The sequence below is a fragment of the Phalacrocorax carbo genome, chromosome 22 (assembly GCF_963921805.1).
Source record: "Phalacrocorax carbo chromosome 22, bPhaCar2.1, whole genome shotgun sequence".
In the NCBI taxonomy this organism is placed as follows: domain Eukaryota; kingdom Metazoa; phylum Chordata; class Aves; order Suliformes; family Phalacrocoracidae; genus Phalacrocorax; species Phalacrocorax carbo.
In genome coordinates this window covers 8513885-8536207 of record NC_087534.1, presented here as the reverse complement: position 1 = coordinate 8536207, position 22323 = coordinate 8513885, and the positions used below count along the sequence as shown (strand labels likewise).

Here is a 22323-nt window from a genome sequence, read left to right as displayed (position 1 = left end):
GCACACACGTGACGCCGTCCCGGGACGATGAGGTCAGCGGCTGCGGGTCACGTGATTCCTGCCTACGCGCAGTGGGGCCGGGTGCAGATGGCGGACGCCGAGGCCGAGGCGGCTCCGCGGCCCGAGATGCAGCGGCTGGTGGCGGCGCTTCGGGCCCGCCTCTGGCAGCTGCAGACGGAGCTGCGCGAGCAGGAGGTGTCGGAGGCTTCGTCCCGCGCCTACTGCCGCGGCTTCTGCCAGGTGGGGCCGGGCGGGGGCGGGCCGCGGCGCGGGGTGGGCCGGGGCCGAGCGGCGGGATGGGGATGGCGCCGGGGCCGGGCCTCCCCCGCGGCGGTGCGCGTCCGCGGCTTCCGGGGCCGGGAGCTCACGCTCCGGGCGCTCCGCTCGCTTCTCCGGAACTGCCGCGGCGCGTTTGGCGGCACCGCGCGGCGCTGCCGAACGCGGATGTACGCGCCCGGCCCGAGTGACGCCGCCGTGGGCGCCCCGCTGCCAGCCCGGGGCCGGGCCGCCGCTCCGGGACAGCCGCTTGGCTTGGACTCCGGCAGGCCTCGGGCCCGGCCAGCCGGCAGCCGCTGGGGGTTCTCCGGGGCAGGCGGCCGCACCGCGTTCCCTTAGTGCGGGCTTGGCTTATTTCCTAGAGCTCCGCTTACCTGTTCTTTACCGCTCTCGGGGTCAGAACTACGTGCTCCGCCTCGATTGAGACACTCCGTGGGATAAGCAGTGCTTGCTGGTTTGTGAAAGCCTGCAGTTCGCCGAAGTCACTGAACGGGCAGCGGTCCGGTGATCTTGTCCAAATACTTGCTTAAGGCAGTGCAGGCTAAGGATCTGCAGTTTTTGACTCGAGCCTCTAACTTCCAGAAGAAGAGCTAAACTTTATTAAAATCGCAGTGATGAAGATAACTTACTCTTAAATAAACTATTCCAGTGGTTAATTCGTTTTTGCTTTCCCCACAGCATCATTTACTGTGAGCTCTAAGGCTGAGTAATCGCTGATAGGTTGCTGGGTTGGAGAACTGTCCCCGTTGAATCTGAAGAGATTATGGTTTCTAAAATAAATTTAAAAAAAAAATCTGTTTTACAAGCTAGTCTAACCACACCTCAGCTGATACAGCCACTGTATTTGAATGGTGAATGGCAAAATCGGATGCCATGAGACAAAAAAATCCTACTGGTGTGTTACAGATAAGTGATATTATCCTTCACGGTCTTCCGTTTTGCATCCACAGGTTGTGTACTTTGCCATACCGTTCTGGGAGGATGTTTATCTCACCGTTTACCGAAACAACAGAAGCAGTTTATTTGTTAGGTTTCAAAACTCTTGCTTCTCAAGCTGCAGAATGCTGCTGCTGCGTACCGCTATGTATGTCCCAAATTAACAATACTGTTAAGATATGTGACCTTGCATTTACACAGAGCCAGGTATAATGCACGTGGTTCTCTCCGTGTTTCAGGTTTTGCTAAAATTGTTGCCAGTGGCATTCACTGTATCAGAACATTGATGCAAATATTCAGCTAACACTTAGTGGAGGTTGTCTAGATTATCAGTATACATAGAGGTCCAGTCGCCCAGATTAGTTTGGTGCATATGAAGCTTTAGAGGAACTTGGATCAATGGAGTTTGATGGGAGACAGTTCTGTTACCAACCAAACAAAGCCCCCAAACTCTGTCCCACAAAAATTGTAGCCCTCTTTACCATTCAGGAACACCACAAATACCTAATCTCATTTTAGAACACTGTGATGGATCATACAGATAAAAATGAAAAAGATCTGTCTTGGGTTGCCATCAGTTTGGTACATTTCTGATTGTCATGGCTATACACTAAGAGGTACAGTGGAAAACATGAAATCATGAGTCTGTCAGGCAGCAACCTCAACAGAGTGTGAATCTGTGATGTCATCATGCAGTCAAACCACAGTGGTTAGGATGTTATTTTACATGTTGGTTTCTCCTTCTGACTGGGGATGTTTGTGAGCGTTGCACAGACTTTGAGTGATAAAACTTAAAAATAACTTAAGGTCTGCCCCTAAGTGAAACTTAAGGAGCTCAACTTTATTTTATATTAATGGCTTGGAAGGTACTGCTGGCATCTTGTCATGAGCTTATTAAGCTACAGCAGAATGTGCCTGGTGTCCAGGATAACACAACAAAGAAACTCTTGAAGCCTAAACAGTTGCTCAACTCTGCAACTTTGTATTGTGCAAGCATGAATGCTTTTCCCATTCACCTTAGGAAAAGCATGTCTGGTGGGGAGCTCAGCGCATACCCAGACAGCCAGCCAGAATGAATGGGGTGTGTCTGTGTTTGAGGCTGCGCTATTGTAAATATGAAGATCAGTTACCGGTGAAGCAGAGGTGGTAGGACATCAGAGCATCCCATCTGCCAATACCCAGCACCTCTTGGCTTTCTGATATTATTAAAGGTGACAGAGCTGAGGACTGTCGGTTGCAATCAGGTGTGTTTAAGAAGAGGTAGATTATTTTCTCTAAACAGAGACTTAAAGCTTTAATAACAGGTCAGGCAACTTGGACATGTTTGAATTGGTTCTGAGCAAAAAGTTGATGCTTCATAAGAAATGCAGTTTGGCAGGTATTCCAGCTTTGCAGGACACAAGAATCTATACAGTGTTGAGGACCTAGGCTGGTCTGTAGACCATCCATCCTAGGTGAATGTGTGCGGCCTCTGCTCTTCTCATCCCACTCACCAATTAGATGTGTTATTGTAGTCAAAGGAAAGAGGATAGGATAAAGTGTAAGTGGATGTGTGTTAACCTGGCTTAAAATGTTTGAGTACTCTCTTCAGGTGAATAGACTATAAAATTGTTACTTGACTGTTAAGCATCTAGGTTACATAATTTCTGACAAGTTAAAAATTGTCTACTATTATCTTGTATATAGACCGCCAGGAAAAGCCTGTAGTGGACTACTAAAACTTACATGTATGTTGCTTGTGAAGTAACAGAAGGGCTCAGTTATTGCATCTTGCTTATTTGTCAGTATGCTAATACTAATAGCGTAATAATATTCAAGAATACATATCTTTGAAGTTTAAGCTATTAATAAGTCTCTTGCCTAGAATCTCTATCTGGGGAGAAGTTTCTGATAAATGGCTACTCAATGAATTGCTAATATCAGCTGAAGGCTTTGATCTCAGTGCTAGGATTGCACTCAGGAGAGGGTGTGGTGTTTTCTAGTAAATTTATTTAATCTTAGGAAATATTCTACCATTTTCTATGGTTTACACAGACCAAATAGTTTATGATCTGAGTGTCAAAAAAATTGATTACTAAATTTGGCTTTTAATATGGACTGGTTTTAATGGATGTGTTTTTAGAAAAGTGCAGAGATCTGTATGTTTGATCTTCTATTTCTGTAATCACTGAATAATGGCGTTACTGCTGGGTTTACTAAACAGATGACTTTACGATAGTCATCAATTGAGTATCTCCAGGGATTACACCATGACAGCCTTTGAATGTAATTGAATGCCTCTAATGCCATATATAATTTGAGTTAACAGATTTGTTAGAGAAGCACTTAGACTGGTTAGTTGTCATTCATTGCTTCTGCTCATGATCTTTGTGCTGTGTTTAAGAATGCTTTCTGTAAACTTCCGGTCTTCCCTTCCTTTCCCCGACCCCTTCTATGTCTTTATTAATATTGTGTAGGTTTTGGGGTAGGTTTGTAACTTCCATTCGCCTAGCAGTTATAGTACTGCTACTGAGTTCCGGGAGAATAATCTACAAAATGGTCTTGATTTTTGCTGATTCTTAGATGGTACTATTTTTTTTTCCCCCTTAAATATCACACATGATTGTGCCAGTCTACTGGGTGTCTGCATTTTTTTTTTTTTACCCTAGGACTGGTATTGTATATATCGCTGACATAACACCAGATAGTCCACAGAATAGTCTTAGAAGTTTCTGGCCATTATAATGGTACTTGTAAACTTATAATAGCACATTATAAACTGCACTTGGTTTTAGTAAGCTCATTGTGGGTCCTGTTCAGTAGTGTCCTTAGCCATAATCTGATATGATCATGTGTGTGTTTAAGGTGTTAAAATAAATTAGCTGTGTCAGAGTCCCAACTTGAAGTGATTTGAGGCCTGATATGACTTGATCATCCTCTTGGGACAATTTGGCTTGTATTGCATTATAAGGTGAGGCGCTCTGACTTTTTTTCCATACTGTCTTGGCCTCAAGGGCTCCGCAGAGCACAGGGTTTTTTTGTTGTTGTTGTTTGTTTTCTTGGCAGCTGGCCTTAATCAAGATTGGTACCTGGTTTGGTTTAGGGAGGGTGCAGTGTGAGAGAGGGATTGTAACTGGTAGGAACACAAGCATAACTGGTCTGGAGTTGTGGGAGTGCCTGTGTGCAGAGAAAGGATATTGTGAAGCATGCAGTCAGTAAAGCTAAGGTGTCCTTAGCTCAGTGCCCTGCTTGCTCTCAGTATTTATAACCTCTAGGAAAAGAACACAGTAGTGCAGTGAAGTTTTAAAATGGTTAGGAGATACTACTGTCATCCCTGTGCTGATTTATGAAACTTATTTTGATTTCTCTTAAAGCTTGCCGGGTTTTACATTGCTTCTTCAGTACTGTGCCTGGATAATGTAGGATTGCTATGGTCAAGTAGTAAAATCTAGGGTAATTCTGCATTTGAAAAATGACTACGTAATGGTCTGATCTGGGTCTTGTATCCCCTTCTGATGGCTTTGTGTTTGCTCTGTGGGTAATGCATGCATCTTTAAAATACTGCAGCTGTAATAATGTTCTCAATCTTGACCTTCTTGCCTATTTTTCTGCATTCTCACTAGTACTAAAGATTCCAGTGTTACATATGTGGTTCTGCCTCCATAGTGGTGTTACAAAAGAAGCTAAGTGCAGAACTTCTCCCTGAATTTTTGACTTAACAGTTCACATTTCTGTGATTTCTACTGGGTAGCAAATTAGATGCAATTCTGATAACTTTATCAAAATAATAAAATAAATGAAAATATTTTTTAATAAAAGGGAGAACTTCTCCTTCAGAGTAAAAACTTCTCACTTCCAGAACTCTTCTACTGTATATGCTTGACATTGCATATTGATATTTGGTTTTTAGACAAAAGTGTGTTATGAGAACTTCTAATGAGAACTCATTTTCTTTCAGACACTACTTCAGTATGCTGGCAGTCGGGGTGCATCGGAACATATTTTACCTTTTTTGGAAGTATATCGAATCTCCATCCAAAGCTTTGCTAATGCACGACCCTACTTGACTACAGAATGTGAAGATGTTCTTTTGGTACTTGGCAGGCTAGTGCTGTAAGTTTTAAGTTGGTAAATTAATATTAAAAAAACAAAACAAAACTAACTGTACTTTAAATGAAAGGGCAAGTTGTTGAAATAGTGTAACACTTAATTTGACAACTGTATTTAGGATTTATTATTATCTAGTAAATGTCTAGTGTTTTTTTAATCATACTACAAAAATGTACTTGAGCATTTTGTTAATTAATGTGAACAAGTGGTAAGGCTTTGTTCTTCTGTATTTGGATAATTGTACAAGTATTAGGAGGGTTCTGTTAGTTCTTAAACATTCTGAAAATTATTATTATTTTCTGTAGAAAAAGCTTAGTGTGGTCCTCATTAAACAGAAGCTTTAATGTTAGACCTTCGTGCATGGTGTAATAAACCTGTATCACTTGCTCTGCAGTTGCTGCTTTCCGTGTGTCCTCTCACCCCTAATGCAAGGTAGTTCTGAGCATGCCCCTTTCTGCAAAGGATAAGCTGTTTTATATTTATGGCAATCGAAGTTGTACCTGTGGGCTGTTGCAATAGAGTAGCAAAACAAGAGAGAGTAATTCAACCTGAACTCTTTGACAAGTGACTGTAGACATGACTTAAAGCACAGCAATTCTTCGAACAAGAGAGAACTCTTTTACAGTCCATCAGCTAATTTGGAATAACTTGTAGCTTCTCAAAGTCTGTTTTAAGTGCAAAGCAGCTATTTGTAATCGAAGAATGTGCCTGAGGGCTTTAACATACATTGGAGTATAATCAGTTATTACCCCTAGCCTGAGATGATAACCTGATCTGCTGGTCATTCCATGTTGGTAGGTTTCATTCAAGGGGGGGGACACCTAAGATCTAGAACCTTGAACATAAAGGTCACCATAGAATAAAAGTAGTTCTGTGGCAGTTTTTCAGTGGGCTGTTTCTCGTTATCAGTAGCTTGCTTACTTGACTTCAGACCACAAAGCCTTCTTTACCAGAAAGATTTTGCAATGAACTCCTTAGTCAGATGCTTTTTTTTGTAATGTACTAACTTGCAAGATAAATCAACAGCTCAGAACCAGATATCTCCCTGTGATGCCTTGAAGTTCTTTCTCTGGAGTTATGAGAAATATGTGAACTAAGAATTACTTTTTTTTTTAAACCTTCTGTCAAGAAGGGAAAACGCGTAAAAGCAGGAAAAGTCTGTCTGTCTTAATATGGAAACCTGAAGACTTAAACTGCTAAAACACTTACCTGGTACATAATGTATATATTGTTGGCAAAATATCTTAATTGGTTGTGCAGACTGTCCCTTTATGGATAGAGTTTTCTCACATTCATCATATTATCATTGATTAGCTTGTGTATTCTGCTGTTTCCTACTCGCATCACTTAAAGTCTGTCTTTCACTGTCTTTGTATGCAGGTCATCTATACCTGGAGTACTTTCTATATATTTGCCACTGTTATATACTTTGGGGCAGGAATCCCAATTCTGTCTCAAAATTGCTTATCAAAATTGCTTTTCTCTTGTTGAGAAAAAACCAGAATATTCTGCTTCTGCTGGAGGTTGTTTGCTGTTGATTGCATACTCAGAAAACTTTGTGGTGGAGGACAGTAGAGAGGTTCGTTTGCTGAATCTTCTCTGTTCTTGTTATGGTTATGTTTCAGAGGAATCTAAAGAATGAGAAAGACAATGAGTGAGGTTGCAGATAGGGTGAGGTAAATGGCATACCTAACTGAGCTCTCCCAGGTTTTTCTTTTACATAAGAGTTTCCAAGGGAGGGAGAGAGAAGTTTGATCAGGGAATTAAAGATAAAAATTCCATTCCATGAGGGAGGAAGACTATTACCTACTTAGGGACATGACAGCATACTGTTCCCATGTGACTGTGATTTTCAGGGAGACAACTAGGTTACCCACAGCTGTCATACACTATGTATTTTCAGACTTGAAGCCTGAGGAGAAACGAAAGGAGCAAGCTTCCTGTTTTAAAGCAAAAGTGCTCTACTTACTATTGAAATCCTCCTCCCCTTCCAACATCCCTCCTGGAGAAGGGGGAAAGAACTTCCTCCTCCTGACATCATTCTCTGCAGGGCAAGCCAGTAACAGCAAAACTCAGGAGACTGTCCCTTTCCCTGGCACCTGACCGGGCCAATTTTCACAGTAAATCTGACATGATGTAGAGACTATGCACCCCATAAGAAACATGATGCTCATATGGTGCATGACCTTGTTGGTCCACTGTTTAACTTTAGGAAATAAAAGGAAAGCTTGGAGTGGTTGCTCTTGTAGTTTATAGATTTGGTAAGTGACTCTGGGGAACAGGAAAGTTCTTCCTGGTCCTGGCCATGAAGTGACGTATCTGCTTTGGTCAAGTAGAACTCAGACTGCTTGTTTCCACAGCCACGAGGCACAACACATTCCCCTCACCCTGCAATATTACTATTCCAAAGGTATTGCCTCTGTAGAATAATTAATAAAGAATTAGTCATATCAAAGGTGTCTTTCACCGAGATTGGCCTAGCTGGCTCTCCTTGTGAATCTTAGAAGGCCTTTGAAGCTGATTATTCACGTGAGCTCCTGTGAGTGCTTTTTTTCTGAGGAGGGGAAGGTGCCATTCATGTTACCATCAGTATGAAAATTTTACTTCCATCTGAAAATGGTTTATATGGTCCTATGATTAATAGAGTGAAGTTAAAAAAGTAGAAAGAGGTGTACCTCGTTCTCATTGTGTTTGCCAGTAGCTAATATTTGACTGCTTTCTATTTTTTCCTGTTTGATGTGATGGCACTGTTCTGAAAGGGAGTTTACCATGTCTGTATCTTTGAAGGAGGTGTTTATATGCTTTTTTTCAACCATAAAAAGAGAAAGGAGATCTGGATGACATCTGGTCTGAGTAGCAAAACTGGATTCAATCGATAAGACCAGTCTACCTCAAACCTCTTGAGCTGTATCTCACCTAATGGTTATGCCTACTGAGTCTAACACAGGTTGCTTCCAGGAAGAGTGTGCCTGCTCTCCGTAACACCTCCGTGAGGAGGCACATGTGGTGGTTTGCTGCTTTGTCTATCTAACAAAGCATTTTTCAACCTAATAAACTGTCGTAATTTGATTCACTAACTCGCATTTACCGTTCTGTTGTCTGTCTTTAAGAGCTAACTCAACTCTTAACAAATGCAGGATAATTCCTGACAACAGGTGAACTATTCCTGCTGATCATCTGATGTATAATTAGTCATCTTTTTAACTCCAAGAAGCTTAGGATAAGAAAAGTTTTCTAATACAATCTAAATATTAACACAGTTCTGAAAGCTTTTAAAATACACTTTTTTAAAAATTTCTGTCTTAAAATAATAGTGAATGAAGAATAAAGTGATTTCAGAGTAATTGTATGCGAATAATGTGTTGATTTTTGCCTAGAGTTAGTCCTTCCAAAATAAAGAAATCAAAATCTAGGAGACTTTTTCCTAAAAGATATTTTCAGATTGAGTGTTTGAGATGAGTGGTTTTTTTAATAATGGCAGCATTCAAGCACCTGTCAGTTTATTTGCAAAAATTGTGATTAAAGTTTGGCATTGAGTTTTGTGTAGGCAGGTATTGTGGTGGCACTGGGAGAATGGGGTGGAAAGGCTTGGCTTCATTAAGTGATCCTGGTGTTTTGATTTGTGGTCTTAGGCATGATAGCTAAATTCCATTTAGGCATTACAATAAAGAAGGAAATGGGCTCTCAGGGATAGAGGTAAGTTTTTCAGTATTGTTTAATAAGGACCAAAAGGAAGAATTAAGCTAAATGACCATTCCCGCCCCTTGCCTGTAGGGAGGGCTGGCTAATCTTCATGCAGCTGTGTGTTTGAGTCAATTCTTATAACAAAAACTTAAGCAATTGGCTTAGAATTCTGATTATTTTTCTGGCAAGGAAATCGTGATTGGACAATCCTGGACATTACTTTTGTGGTTGTACTGTAAGTTGTTTTACATGGTGGCTATGCACGCGGAGCTCCAGATTTCTCATGGAGTGATTTCCAAACTAGATTCCTTGGTGTTGGGATCCTGAGGAAGGCTTAAGGACTCACAACAAAAGAATTTTGGGTTCTTGTTTCAGCTCAGTCCTGTGTTACTACAACAGACAATAACTCTTGAGGCATAAATTCAGCCCTCTTGTCTTCACAGACTGTCACCTCACTCTGTATATGCAGTGCTTTGGAAATCTAATTTCAGATTTTTTTCACTGTCTAAGTAACACCTTCAGGGTTAAGTACAGAAAAATTATTTGTAAAACCTTGCTTTGCTGTTTTGTTTAAACCCGATATTTTATATAACCAATATCACATATATGAAAAAGTATTTCCGGGAATTAAGAGTGGAAGTAGATAGGATTGGTTGACTTTAAGTCTGAAAATGAGGTGTGCATCAAAAGACTTTTCAAAAGCACGTTGACCGTGAAGTTTGCAAATGTTTTATTTGGTGAAAATAGTCTGGGTATGACACGCATGAAAATTGGACACACACGTAGTGATGTTTTTGGTTGGGTTTTTGTTTTGTTTGGGGTTTTTTTTGCTTATGTTAAAATAAAGCTTGGCTGCTGTGAGCCTTTGTAAGGTTGTTTTTGATAGTCTAGTAGCCACTATGTGGGTCTAGACATCTGCACTGGTGGAGTAACTTGTACTGCCAAGCTTGAGTACAAGAGAAGAGTCCTGAGACCTATGATAGTTGGAATATCTAGCAATGCTGTTGCCCACTTTTTTATGGGCATAGTAATGATTGAGATTCTACTGCCTGATGATGTGAATACTGAATGACAGTGATGAAGTCTATCGTATTTTCTGCCTGTCCAATAGAAGTGTTCAGAGCTTTTGCAGGTCTAAACCTCTATTTAAAGGAACAGGATTGGGCAGTGAAGGCAAACTTCTGAAATGTGAAAAGGATAGCCAGTTAATTCAGTATTTGTCCATTTGGTCTTGTTTATATATATCTGTCTGCTGAATCTGGCTAAAAACTGATTAGGCATAGCGTTTTGCTGGTAACTCTTCAATGTATTTGTCAAAAGTCAGGGGTAAGGGAAAGTCATTCTATTTGGGTACTAGGCAGTTTTGAAACTCAGGTTTGCTTTATGGTAGTCTCTTCCTTTTCCCCTTTCCCAAGCTCAGCTCTTCTGTCTATTGTAAGAATGTGTTGTCCTGTTATTCTTCTATTTAATATTTGGGGGTGGAGGTTTTGAATAAAAAATAGCACGAGTTGGAACTATCTAACCATGTAGGTATAACTTATAGCAATTATTCAGTGCCTATATTATGTGTGGAATCTTACACCAGTTTTCTTTCCTTATATTATCATGATTCATGAAAACATTTTTGCTATGTGAAAATCTTGTGAATCTCTAGACAGAATGTCATAGTTAATTCATTTTGTTTGATTAGGCAAAACAGTTCTGTGCAGTAGTTGGGGTTTAGGAAACCCATATGTCCCGTACGAGGTTAGATAGCCCCTATTTGAGAACACTATAGGCAGTAGTCCTGCCATTGCTTTGTCTCCTAGAAAAGTGATTCTTGTTTTCCAAGACTTTTCCTTGAAATGAGATGGATGTGCTAAATACATATAGTTGTGTCCTTTTTGTTTCTGAAAAGGGATAGCATTGACCTGATGGTCTAAATGAGGGAATGTCAAGTAGGTCTTGTTCCCCCCCGCTTCTGTTTTTGGTATCTGAACTTATGTATGGAATATGTAGGTGTCTGGATACTTCAGAGATGTTAAAGCTTTCTGAACCCTTCCCACTTTCATGAATTTTCATTTGGAAAACCTGATGCACAGAAGAAGTTCACGTGCCACTGTGGTGGGGCTGACTCATACTAACATTAACCATTGACACAGTTGAAAATGGGATGTAACAAACTTTCCTGGATATAAAATCAAGACTAGGTGACTGGTGTCCTATTTCTAAGCAGAAGCTTGGCTTAGTGAAGAAATAAGGGGATGTACACTTACATTGTTCGGATACAGCAGCACCCTGGATTAATGAACTAGGAATTTTACAGTCCGATCTGTTTAACTCTGACTTTAATATGAGCATCTTTGATGTGCATATCAATGTGGGTGGGATTTTTTTGATTTGGTAACCTCCTGAACTTATTGCAGTTTGCACCCCATGCTATCAAAGACTCGTAGAGTGTTTCTAGGAATATACTCTGTGGGTCCATTTCTGTGCCAATGCATGTGTTATCTGCTGTCAAGCTGACATGTCAGCACTGAAACTCTAAGTTAGGTAAAGCTGGCTTTCATTTTCAGTCTCGGCAAAGAGACCATGCCATGGTCAAATGAGTTTTATTCAGAATGGATACTAGGATTCCTCTGTGAGAGGGAAGAGCAGGGATTCTGTAATGTAGCATTCCTGAGCCACATTGAACAGGCTGTCTTGGATTATAGGAGTAGCTGCAATCTTATCCTAGCAAGATTGTGCATAGTAAAAAGGAACACCCTTTCCATATGATGACTCGTGCCTGATTCTGAGGCTGTTTCTGGCCTTTAATTGATTTGTGCAAACATGTTTCAATGTTATTGTCATTTCTTATCTGAATGCTAAGTAATATGTGCCACAAATGTTATTCAACATAACAACAGAATGTGTTCAGGTAGCTTGTTTACTTGCCTCTTGCTTTTCCAGGAGTTGTTTTGAGCTACTGCTTTCAGTTCCTGAAAGTGAATTGCCGCATGAGGTGTGGTTAGGATTCCATCAGTCCATACAGGTAAGTGTTCTGAATTTCTTTTTTCCAATTTACATATTTTTTTTAATATTAAAAAAGGCTGCAGTTGTGCTCCTCTTCTTCTACCCTTCCCCTGAATTCTACCTGTCCTGCACTGCTGTTACCTAGGCAGCAAGAATTTCTGAGCAGCAAAATACTAACTGCAACAACAGTATTGGGAGCTGTAGGCCCGACAGCAGATTTATGGCTATACAATCAATGACAGCTGCAGCAAGAGAACTGTAGCAAATCTAGATCTGTCTAATGATTTGTGTGAGAGAAAGACTGAGATGGAGTGATGTAACAGCTCTGAAGCTTACTTTGAAGATGACGAAAAAAGCTTTTGTGGAGATCTGAGTGGCAAGTTAGTGTCTATACCTGATTGGAGAGGGATGAAAATGGTTGGACAGGTCTTTAGTCCAAGTGGTTCCTGGAAGTGTTTCTTCTGAGGTGGTGCTGAAGCAAGCTCGTAATACTACTATTTGTACACTCAGATCACAGAATCACAGGTTGGGAGGGACCTCAGGGATCATCCAGTCCAACCTTTCTAGGAAGAGTGCAGTCTAGACAAGATGGCCCACCACCCTGGCCATCCAACTCTTGAAGGTGTCCAACATGGTCGAGTCAACTACTTCCCTGGGGAGATTATTCCAATGGTTGACTGTCCTCACTGTGAAAAATTTTCCTCTTGTGTCCAATCGGAATCTCCCCAATGATGAAGATGAAGATGGCTACTGTAGACTATGTAGGAGGAAGAGATGTTTTCAAGGTTTTAGTCTGGAGATAGTGCCTAGCTGTCTGGAAGGACTCATGGAGTTGAAAGACAGGAGTGGTAGTCTTGCTGTGTTTATACTAATAGACCCTTCCAGGACCAGGGACTGATCTGTTGCTGCTATTGCCTGTTCTGGCTTTAACTGTGACTGATTAAGTTGGAAGCTAGTATTGGTTAAAGTTACTGAAGTGAAGCCTTTGGCAGGAAGTAGTTGGAAGGAAGTGAACTTAGACCTTGCAGCTGTCCTTGTGCAGACCTTATCACAAGACCTTAATACCCCTATGACTGGGGATTTCCGTAGTCCCTGAGGCTTGGTGGCTGCTGCTGCATAGCTCTGAAGATAATACAGTTGTAGAGGTTCTGAAGGAGCTTGTACTTGTGTTTCACCTACAGTCAGGGAAATTGAAGGTGCAGAATCTCCTCAGTAGACTGAAGATGAATAAACCTGGCAATTCAAACTGAGAGAAACAAGACTAGTAGAGCTTTGTAGTCCTGCTAGTAGTAGAAGGGTCAGAGGTGGCCTATGACTGGTGACTTCAGGTGTGGACAGACCTCCTTTTCCTGAAATACCATGGAATACTTATTATCATGGCAACTCTAAAAACAGTTGGGTGTGGCATGTACTTGGTAGTAGAAAGAAGTGTGGTAGGTACAGTTCAAATCCTATGGTCTTAGTGGTCCTTTATTTTAAGTGCTGTATGTAAGTCCTTTGACTCCCTTAGTGACTACAGCAGATCACAGTGGACATTGCGGCACTCAAGAACCAAGTCTATTTATTTTGACAATACTCAGCTATGCCATTTATTACCCATAGTCTGTAGCTATTAGCCATGGTGTTGCAGAGGCTAGGTCTGTGCTCCCAACCCATTCATTTGTGGGATACCACAAATAAGGTTGGTCAGCCACAGGTTCATCTTTTGCATTATGGCTGATGGAAGAAGTTGAAATTTGCTGTTTCCAAGGTAGCTCTTAAATTCACTAATCCAGTCGTTGCAGGATAAAGAGGAGTGTTGGAGTGTGGAGCGGTGGAGTTCCAACCTAGAATACCAGATTGGAAGGGATCTCAAGGATCACATGGTCCAACCTTTCTCAGCAAAAACACAGTCTAGACAAGATGGCCCAGCATCCTGTCCAGGCAAATCTTAAAAGTGTCCAGTGTTGGGGAATCCACCACTTCCGTGGGAAGATTATTCCAATGGCTGATTGTTCTCATTGTGAAAAATTTTCCTTGTGTCCAATCAGAATCTCCCCAAGAGTAACTTGTACCCGTTACCCCTTGTCTTTTGCTTATTACGCCTTGTAAAAAGAGAGTCTCCATCTTCTTTGTAGACACCCTTTAAATACTGGAACATGGTGATAAGGTCTCCCCTAAGTTTTATGTGTTTTAGCGTTATGATAAGCTCATATAAGAAGTTTGTAACTGAGATGTCCTAGACCTGAAACAAGGTGTTCTCTCAGAGTATGGAAGGGCATGTACAGGCTTTTCCCCCATTATAGCAGAGGTATAAAGTTGTACGAATTACTAGCTTTTAACTCAAGGAATCTGCAAGGAGAATTCTTGTTGCCAAGGAAAATAATTTCTATGATGTAACAAGCATGTGTGTTTCTGGGTTTCTGAATCGGGTGATCGAGCTTTGATACTTCTGTCAATAGAGTGTAAATTTTTAGTCAGATGAGATGAATTTATTCAGGCTGAATATGTTGGAGGGAAACTATTAAATTCCAGGGGTAGAAGGGTGACACAAGCCCAGATCTCTGTTGTCAACTTACAGAACTAAGGGAAATTCATGATGTGCTGCTGCCAGGGGTAGTAATATACTTGGTTTTTGTACTGATGTTTTTTGAAACTGTGGCCTCCAGGTTTAATACTCGCCTAATGCTTCCCATAGTTCAGATAGTAAAAGATTTTGGGAAAGCTTATTAAACACAGTAGTACTCTGAAACCTTGCTGAAGAGGTTTATGGACTTTTACAAACGTGCTTCTAATGAGATTTTGAAGTAGCCCTCTAGAAACAGGAGAATGAGAACATTTGTACCCTGCACTGCAATACAGTAGAAGCTCACTCTTCATCAGAGAAGAGAGTAACGGAGAAGGAGTATGCAGTCATACAGTGGGCAATATAGACCTTCAAACAGGAACCACTTGTAGGCTCTCATGTGAGGACTTGCAGGTTTAAAGCCTGTAACCATGTTAATGTGCTGATCTCCAGGCAAATCCAGTAGTGAAGCGCTGCAAAATTATGTGTTAACACATGCCACAGATTGGCAGATGTGAATGTGCTTATTCCTTTCCTAACAAAAGGGGTGAGTGTGGCTGTTGAGGAATATAATTCCAAATGTAACTGCTGTTGCAGCAAATGTGGGATAGAGGTATTTCCTTCAGTTCTGCCTGCAGTAATTGTTGCTCTGTAACAGTCTGCGCAGGTATTGAGTCAGTGAAACTTAAAGTAAATTGCCATCCCAGGAGTGAAGAGTAAGGGCTTGCATTTCAAAGCAGCTAGGTGTAGGGTCTGTTCAAAAGCTGAAAAGTGGAGTGTCACTGATGTCCGGCTTGTATAGAAAATGCTATCAAATGCTTTATTTGGTGTCTGAACCTGTTTTTTCTTTCATCCTAAATAACAGTAGTTATGCTCCGCAGTCCCCATGAGTCCGGTTTTCCTTATCTCTAAGCGAGACCAAAGGCATCCTGTGTGAAATGAAAACAAGATGTGAGATTGTATGGCAAGAGTCTCAGCGTGGATTTTAGACAGCGGCAGCAGGCAGAAGGATCCAGGCATGGGTGGGGAAATGCTGTGAAATAGGAGTGAAAGGACTGGGGCAGAATTATGACAGGGCCCTCGATACAGACAAACTCAATTAACCTGGGGGAGGAACTCAGTGGAGAGGTACTGTGGGTTTGGATGTAATCTGACCGGTTGAGGAGTCCAACAAAGATGTCTTTAGTGGGAGTAGAGATATATTATCACGGGGATTGAATATGGACTGTGGAACAGGGTTCCCTTCAAGCCTTACAAAGAGCATGAATGCTTTCTTTAGAAAAGTTGTATATTGAGGATGAGCATGAAACAAAAACTTTTCTGACACTGTAGTAGTTGCTGATCGCATAAATTGCCAGGACTGAAAAATCCTGGTATTTTCAGTAAACTGTTCTAAGGATTGTATTTTCTTTTTAACTTTATTGATAGGCTGTTAGTATATTATCCCATCCTGGCTTCATCTAGAATGCAGTGCTTCATGCCCCTCTCCTTGGGACCTGTTTATGGTGTCCTAACTTAATGAGGTCTATATACTTAAATTTTTAATTAGATTTCTTCAAAGACTTTTGAAGTATTCGTAATAAATTTTTGTAAATATTTCCACTAATATTAGCCTTATATTCTTTGGTAAGTCCAATAATGAAAGGTTCAACTAAGCATCTAGAATAGAAGTGGAGTGTGTTGTCAGTAGTTATTTACTGATGCTACATACGTTGGTGAAGTTCATATCTGGTATTTCAGTATTGATACCTTGAATCTCAAACACAGTACTGACTCAGCAAATCTGTTGACTTTTAGGCCCCTTCTTTCTCACCTTCTAAGGTTCTTCTTTCAATCACCCCTTAATACAAAGGTGCTGAAATGTGAGTTATCCTCACAACTGAACTGGGGTCTGCTAGCTCTGTACTGCATCCTGAAGCCCTCAGATCAGGGAGGAGTTGCTGTTGGGAAGATATAATTTACATTGGATGTCTGGATTGCAGAAAGTCTAATCTGAGGGACAGCAGTGTTACCTCACCCTTGTCCAAGTTAGATGATTTTTTTTTTTTTTGTCAGCTATATTGTTCTGGCGGTGGCAGCACGTAAGTGATCTGTTCTGTCTTTCTCTGAGGCAGTGGCTTCTAGCCCCTCAGAACGTGCAACTTGGTAGCAGAGGGACTTGGGATAAGCGTCACTAAGAGGCAAGGAATCTCAGCTAGTGTAATGTGCAAAATCTGTTTGTTTGGTCTTTGGTACCTTGCCGGGGCCAGGATGGGTATAACCCTGTCCTGTCAATAGAGAGGGTGAGTTCATACAACCCGGAGTTGGTGTTTCCTGTTCTTTGCCTTTCAGAACTGTGCAGAACTGAAAATCCTGTTTGTAGTTCAGTCTTCTTCACTGTAAATATCTTAGGGTTGCTGGGGCGGGTATTTGGGTGACACCGCTATATGTAATATGTGCTGAGAGCTCTCTGTGGCTTCCTAAAGCTACGTCTCTGCAGGACTGCAGTACATTGTACAACAGAGCACTGGTAATTTCAGAGGTGATTCTTTGTCTCATGTTTGTTAAATTATTTCTCAACAATAAGACTTGGGAGTGTCTGAGTTACATGCTTTTATTCAAATGATGCCAGGAAATGGCATAAATTCTCAAGACTTGCAGCAAAACTGTTAAATTTTTATTGATTTATTAATGCTTTGTTGAAGCTCTTTGTGAAGAACCTGAAGGTATAAATGATACCCTCAAAGGAAATGTAGGCTGATTATCAAAGCTCTTCTGATATGGCTGGTTTTCTTCTTCAGGAATATATGCTGTTTGAAAGGCATGGTATCCTTTCTCCTCTTACAAGTTGTAACTGAGAGGAAGCTGACACTTCTTGCCTTTATTTGATACAAACTGGTTGGAAGGGCTTTGCTGGTCAGTTCCACCTCTTTCCGAGACAACACGTGCTGAATGCCTTCAGAGAGTGCTGTAGCTCAGTAAAGCTCATTGAGTTCAGTCTTCCAGGTGAAATTCGAAGTCATAGGCTGTTAAACACTGATGGTTTTTTGGACTTAGTCTCTGACCTGATCTATGACCTCATCTACACTTGAGACTGATACAGATTAAAGCTGTAATGTTGGTATACGGGAGAGGAATGCACAATGGGTGTTCTGGCAGCCTACTGTACTGAAAAGACTTAATGCATGGTTCTGTACAGTTAAGAGTGGTCAAAAGTAGAGGTTGTCAAAATGGCCTGTATTTATCTTGTGGGTAAGATACAGTATCCCTTCTACCTGCACACCTGTAAATGTTATCTTAATCACCCAAATCTGAGTATAAAATGATATATGTAGACTTCCTGTATGATCATAACTGCCACTTACAGAAACTCTGGACTGTGGTCACATACTTCACAGACATAAATTTAGATCAATTTGTTTTCCAGTGACATTTTTAAAGCTGTCCTGAGGCTATAACTTGAGCATCTTTTGACAGCAGGACTGACGTAAGCATTAAGTCTGTCATTCACCTGCGTGATTCTGCTGGCATGCCATCTAGCGGCGTGTAGAGTTGGGATCTGATCATGCTTTGATTTTTAAAAACAGAACAAAAAAAAACCTCTCTCCCCTGAGGCTCTTTCTGCTGAATTCGGTTTCCTGATCCAGCTTGCACAGGAAGGATAGACTTGAGAGAAGGAACAGCTGTGTGAGCGTAAGGATTGCTTAAGTGATGTTTTCAAATGCTTAAATATGGCCTGAAACCTTTGTGTGTTGTTGCTCGTGTATTAGTTTCGCAATGGTGTTAAGAACATGTAAAGTCAATTGCATTGTCAGGGTGCAGCTGTGATACTCCAAATTTTCTTTTTTTTCCTTTGACCTTGAGAGTAACATTTCAGGCTCAAGGCCTGAAATCAATCATTGTAATCATCATACTTGGCTATCTTTGTTTCTGCAAATTAGCACCAACTCTTATACTGATATCAACAATGGATTTTTTAGGTCATCTCACCTATAGCTCACTTGCTAGTTTTCTTTGTAATCATTTTTAGAAGTAGCTTAATCTTTAGAATTTATTTTACTTAGCAAGTATGGTAGGAGCTAAGAGTTGGAACACAGTTACAGCAGTTATCTAAAAATCAACATTGAGGCAATAATTGCAGAAAATACTGGGGACTGCTAAGGAAGACAAGATGATTCAAGTTATCAAAACTACTCGATTGTTGCATTCAGCTATGAAGCTTTTAACTTTGGTGCTCCTTAGAAGGTGGAAGTCTGCACTATAGTTCTGCATTTGGAACAAACTCTTAATATGTGCTTTTTCATTCCTGATGCTAGTTTGGTTTTGTTCTTGCAGTTGGAGAAGAACTAGTGTAGGGCAGAAGCACTGACTCCCACTAAGTGTGCTTTCAGTATGTCTAGTAAATGCATAGCATATGCAGTGTTTTGAAGGTGTATAGTGTCAAAGAGTCATGAGGTGGCTGGAGCTGGAAAGTAGCTCAAGTTATCTGATCCACTTCTACACTCAGAGTAGTGGCTATCTTGAATCAGGTTCCTTAGCGTCCTGTCCCACCAAGTTTTAAGTGTCTCTAAGAATGCAGATTGCACAAACTTTGGGTAGCCCTTTCAAAGTGACGGTATTTAAACATTGATATACTTCTGCCATGCACACTTTACAGAATTTCTCTTTATGTGACCTGTCTATTGACTCATTAGACAGAAGAGTCTAGCTCCAGCTGCCTACTGGGGAGTATAGCAAAGATAGACAGCTCTAAAATTTCCTTCTTCACCCTCTTCCTAAGATTGTATAGGATCTCTGGTGGCCTTTGCTCAACTAGCTCCACTGTGGCAAATGAGTTGTACCGGACAGCCACAAGCTGAGTGTTGTACTCCAGTGGAGACTCAGAAATACCAAACAGTGGGGAATAAACGCTTCACCAACCTCCTGGTTTGTGAACCAGGACCTCCTCTGTTTTAAACTGTTCAGCATAGTTTCCTTTGTTTGCAGTAAGGGCTCGCTGCTGACATATACATAAATTATAGACCCTAGAGGCCTGTTGTGCCAAGCTGGAACCTAGCCAGCTGGTCACCAGCCTCTGCTGACACTTGGGGTTGTGCCAGGTGCCACGCTTTGCATTTGCCCATGTTGAACTTCAGTGAGTCCCTGTCAGCAATGTTCTGCAGGCTGTAAAATGTCTCTGAATGGCAGCCCTGCCCTCCAGTGTCAGCTCCTCTCCAAGTTCTGTAGGAGCTGTGGACTGCTGAGAACGTACTTTGTCCCATTATTCAATTAATAAAGATGTTAAAAGTATCACCTCAGTGTTGACCCCTCAGAAGTGCTACTAGGAGACAGCTGCTAGTTGGTTTTTGTACGGTTTGGTCACAAGCCTTCTGAGCCTGGCAGTTTAGCTGATTTTTCCACCTGTGTTATAGTCCACTTTCCCTATTTTAACAATTTGGTTTTGAAGATACTATGGGAGACTGTCAGAAGTCTTGCTAAGTCTGACTGTTCTGATGTCATCTGTAGGCTGTTATCACATCACAGAAGGTAGTCAGGTTGATAAAATGTGACTTGTACTTGGCAAATCCTGGCTGTTCCCAGTCTCGTTTCTGTTCTTCAGGTGCCTGGATGTGGTTTCCAGGAGAATTTGCCCCATAGTCTTTCTGGGGACAAGTTATGCTGACTGGCCTGTAGTTCCCCAGGGTATCTTGCCTTTGCTCTTGAAAATGGGCATGTTAGTTTCTTCCAGTCACCAGGAACCTTCCCCCAATGCCATGACCTTTCAGAGCTAGTTCTGGTCTTGCAGTGACATCTATGATCTCCACTGACACTGCTGGCTTCTGTTTGGTAACGTGGATGCTAACATGATTGCCTTAACATCTCATCCGTTGTGCTGCTTCGTGCCCATTCCCCACCCACAACTCTGCCACTGGTCATGGGGACCAGGAAGGTCAGAGTGCAGACCTGAACAGTAGAACATGAGGCAAAGTTACTGAGTACCTTAGCCTCTTCAGTGTCCTCTGTTACTTGATGCCCTGTCCTGTTGAGCTGTTCTCACACTTTACTTGGCCTTCCTTTTGCTTTCAGTCTTATATTTTCCTCAGCAAAGTGAAGAAAGCCAGAAGGATGCTCATGTCCTTCAGCTTGGCCCCAGAGCCTTGTATTTACTCCTGATGTGCAGTGTGATTGGTGTCCAGGTGTGTGAGCAGCGAGTGGTGATAGTCTGAGAACAAGCCTTGGCAGCTTCTCTGCAATGTCCCAGATCCAAGTCCCTGTCAAGCACCAAACCTTGTGAGACAAGAAGTCAGATTAGCAGCCAAAGGTGGTGAATGCTTAGACAGGATTTTAACAGTGATGACTGATAACTTGCTTTGTTTCCTTCCTCCTTTCCTATCTCGAAATCCTGTTTATTTAGAGGTTAGTCAGGACATTGTGTTACTTTAATGTCATGACTAGTGTAGGAAGAAGATTAGCCTAGCTGTGGAGTACACTAATACCAGTTTCTGGTATCAGGAATACATTTTGTACTATCTTAACAGCTTACATGGAAATGTACACAATTCCTTGACTCCCTTGTGCTTCTTGTGACAAGATGACCTACAGATAGTTAACACCTGCATTGCAGGATACCACCCAGTTCTTGTTCATGCCATGTTCTTGGTCTAAAACTTCACAATTCATTGTGTGCTAGACGAGCAAGCAGGAAGGTGGTTGCTGTAATGAGCTTTGTAGGAGTATACACATCTTTCTGTGGTCCCCTTTTGATTGTTGGAATCTTCACTTAGTTACTTGCTGGGAATGATTTTCTTCTAAACTTGTCTGTGATCTCAGTTTAGTGAAAGAATGCCCCAAAGTCACCCAGAAGCATAGACTCCTTGAGGAGCCCCATACACTTAGTTTAATATTCTAGAGACTGACTGACTACCCAGGGGATGAACGGATCCGTATAAACTTCCCACTGAACACAGACTTCAGTGGTGAAGTAATACTCATGTTTACTCCTTGTAGTACACAAGTGTGCTGTGGTATCCTTGGAGCAGATAATAAGTAATCGGGAAGTGAGGAGGGAATAACTCTGTGTTAGCTGTACTTCACTTTAATTTGGGATTTACTAAGTAGCAGGTCTGATAGTATGGTTTCATAATTATTTGAGAGGAGTCTGTTAAGAAACTTTTGAGACTATTAAGTAATGACAGCTATGGATAAATGTAAATGAAACCTTCATTGCAAGAATGTAATTTTCCCCTCATGAATGTTTTGCTGGGAATAAAGCTTCACTCCTTAGTGCGTAGATGCTTTACCCGAGAGATAAATCCAAGTTCTCCTGCGCAGGGATCTGTGGAATTCCGTTTGCTGCAGTATTAGAAAGGAAATAGATAGTTATATCTAAACAGCAAAGTTGGTCTGAAATTAGCATCTGATATCTGATCTTGAACAGCAATATCTAATTTATTAAACAGCATCTAATCATTAAATGCAAAGATGCCTTTTACTGTGAAAGGTTAATGGGAAGGTTGGGTATTTACATAGCAGATTCAGTTGGTGATAGGAGATAACTCAGAAACTTGAAAAACGCACCTTGTAAGTTGCAATGTGGAATGCAGTTTATTGCTGTCTTTTGACAGCCCATGATATGAGGCTATTTTGATTACTGTGGGATTCCCAGTGGTCATAGCATTAGCCCCATTTAATTCTGATAATTCAGAACATGGAATTGATTCCAGTTTATACAGAATATACAACAGAGGCTATCAAAAGCAAACCTGAGGTTAATATTAGTGTTAAAGTACTGCCAACTTAAAACGCAGCTCACTAGAACTAGGGGACATTGTCACGTATCA

General features: G+C 41.4%; 1 protein-coding gene across 3 annotated transcripts in view; it reads left to right on the top strand.

Moving 5' to 3' along the window:
- The first annotated feature begins 10 nt into the window (after positions 1-10).
- Positions 11-22323, top strand: part of RLF (RLF zinc finger) — a 56166-nt gene continuing 33853 nt past the window's right edge. The window contains exons 1-4 of one of the 3 annotated variants that reach the window (XM_064471440.1): positions 111-240; positions 1227-1419; positions 5150-5304; positions 11917-11998. In XM_064471440.1, the coding sequence (XP_064327510.1) occupies positions 1258-1419; positions 5150-5304; positions 11917-11998 (399 nt within the window). In that variant the 5' untranslated portion in view covers positions 111-240; positions 1227-1257. Of the gene's footprint in view, positions 241-1226; positions 1420-5149; positions 5305-11916; positions 11999-22323 lie in introns of all 3 variants that reach the window. The other 2 variants (XM_064471441.1, XM_064471439.1) reach the window with 2 other exon arrangements.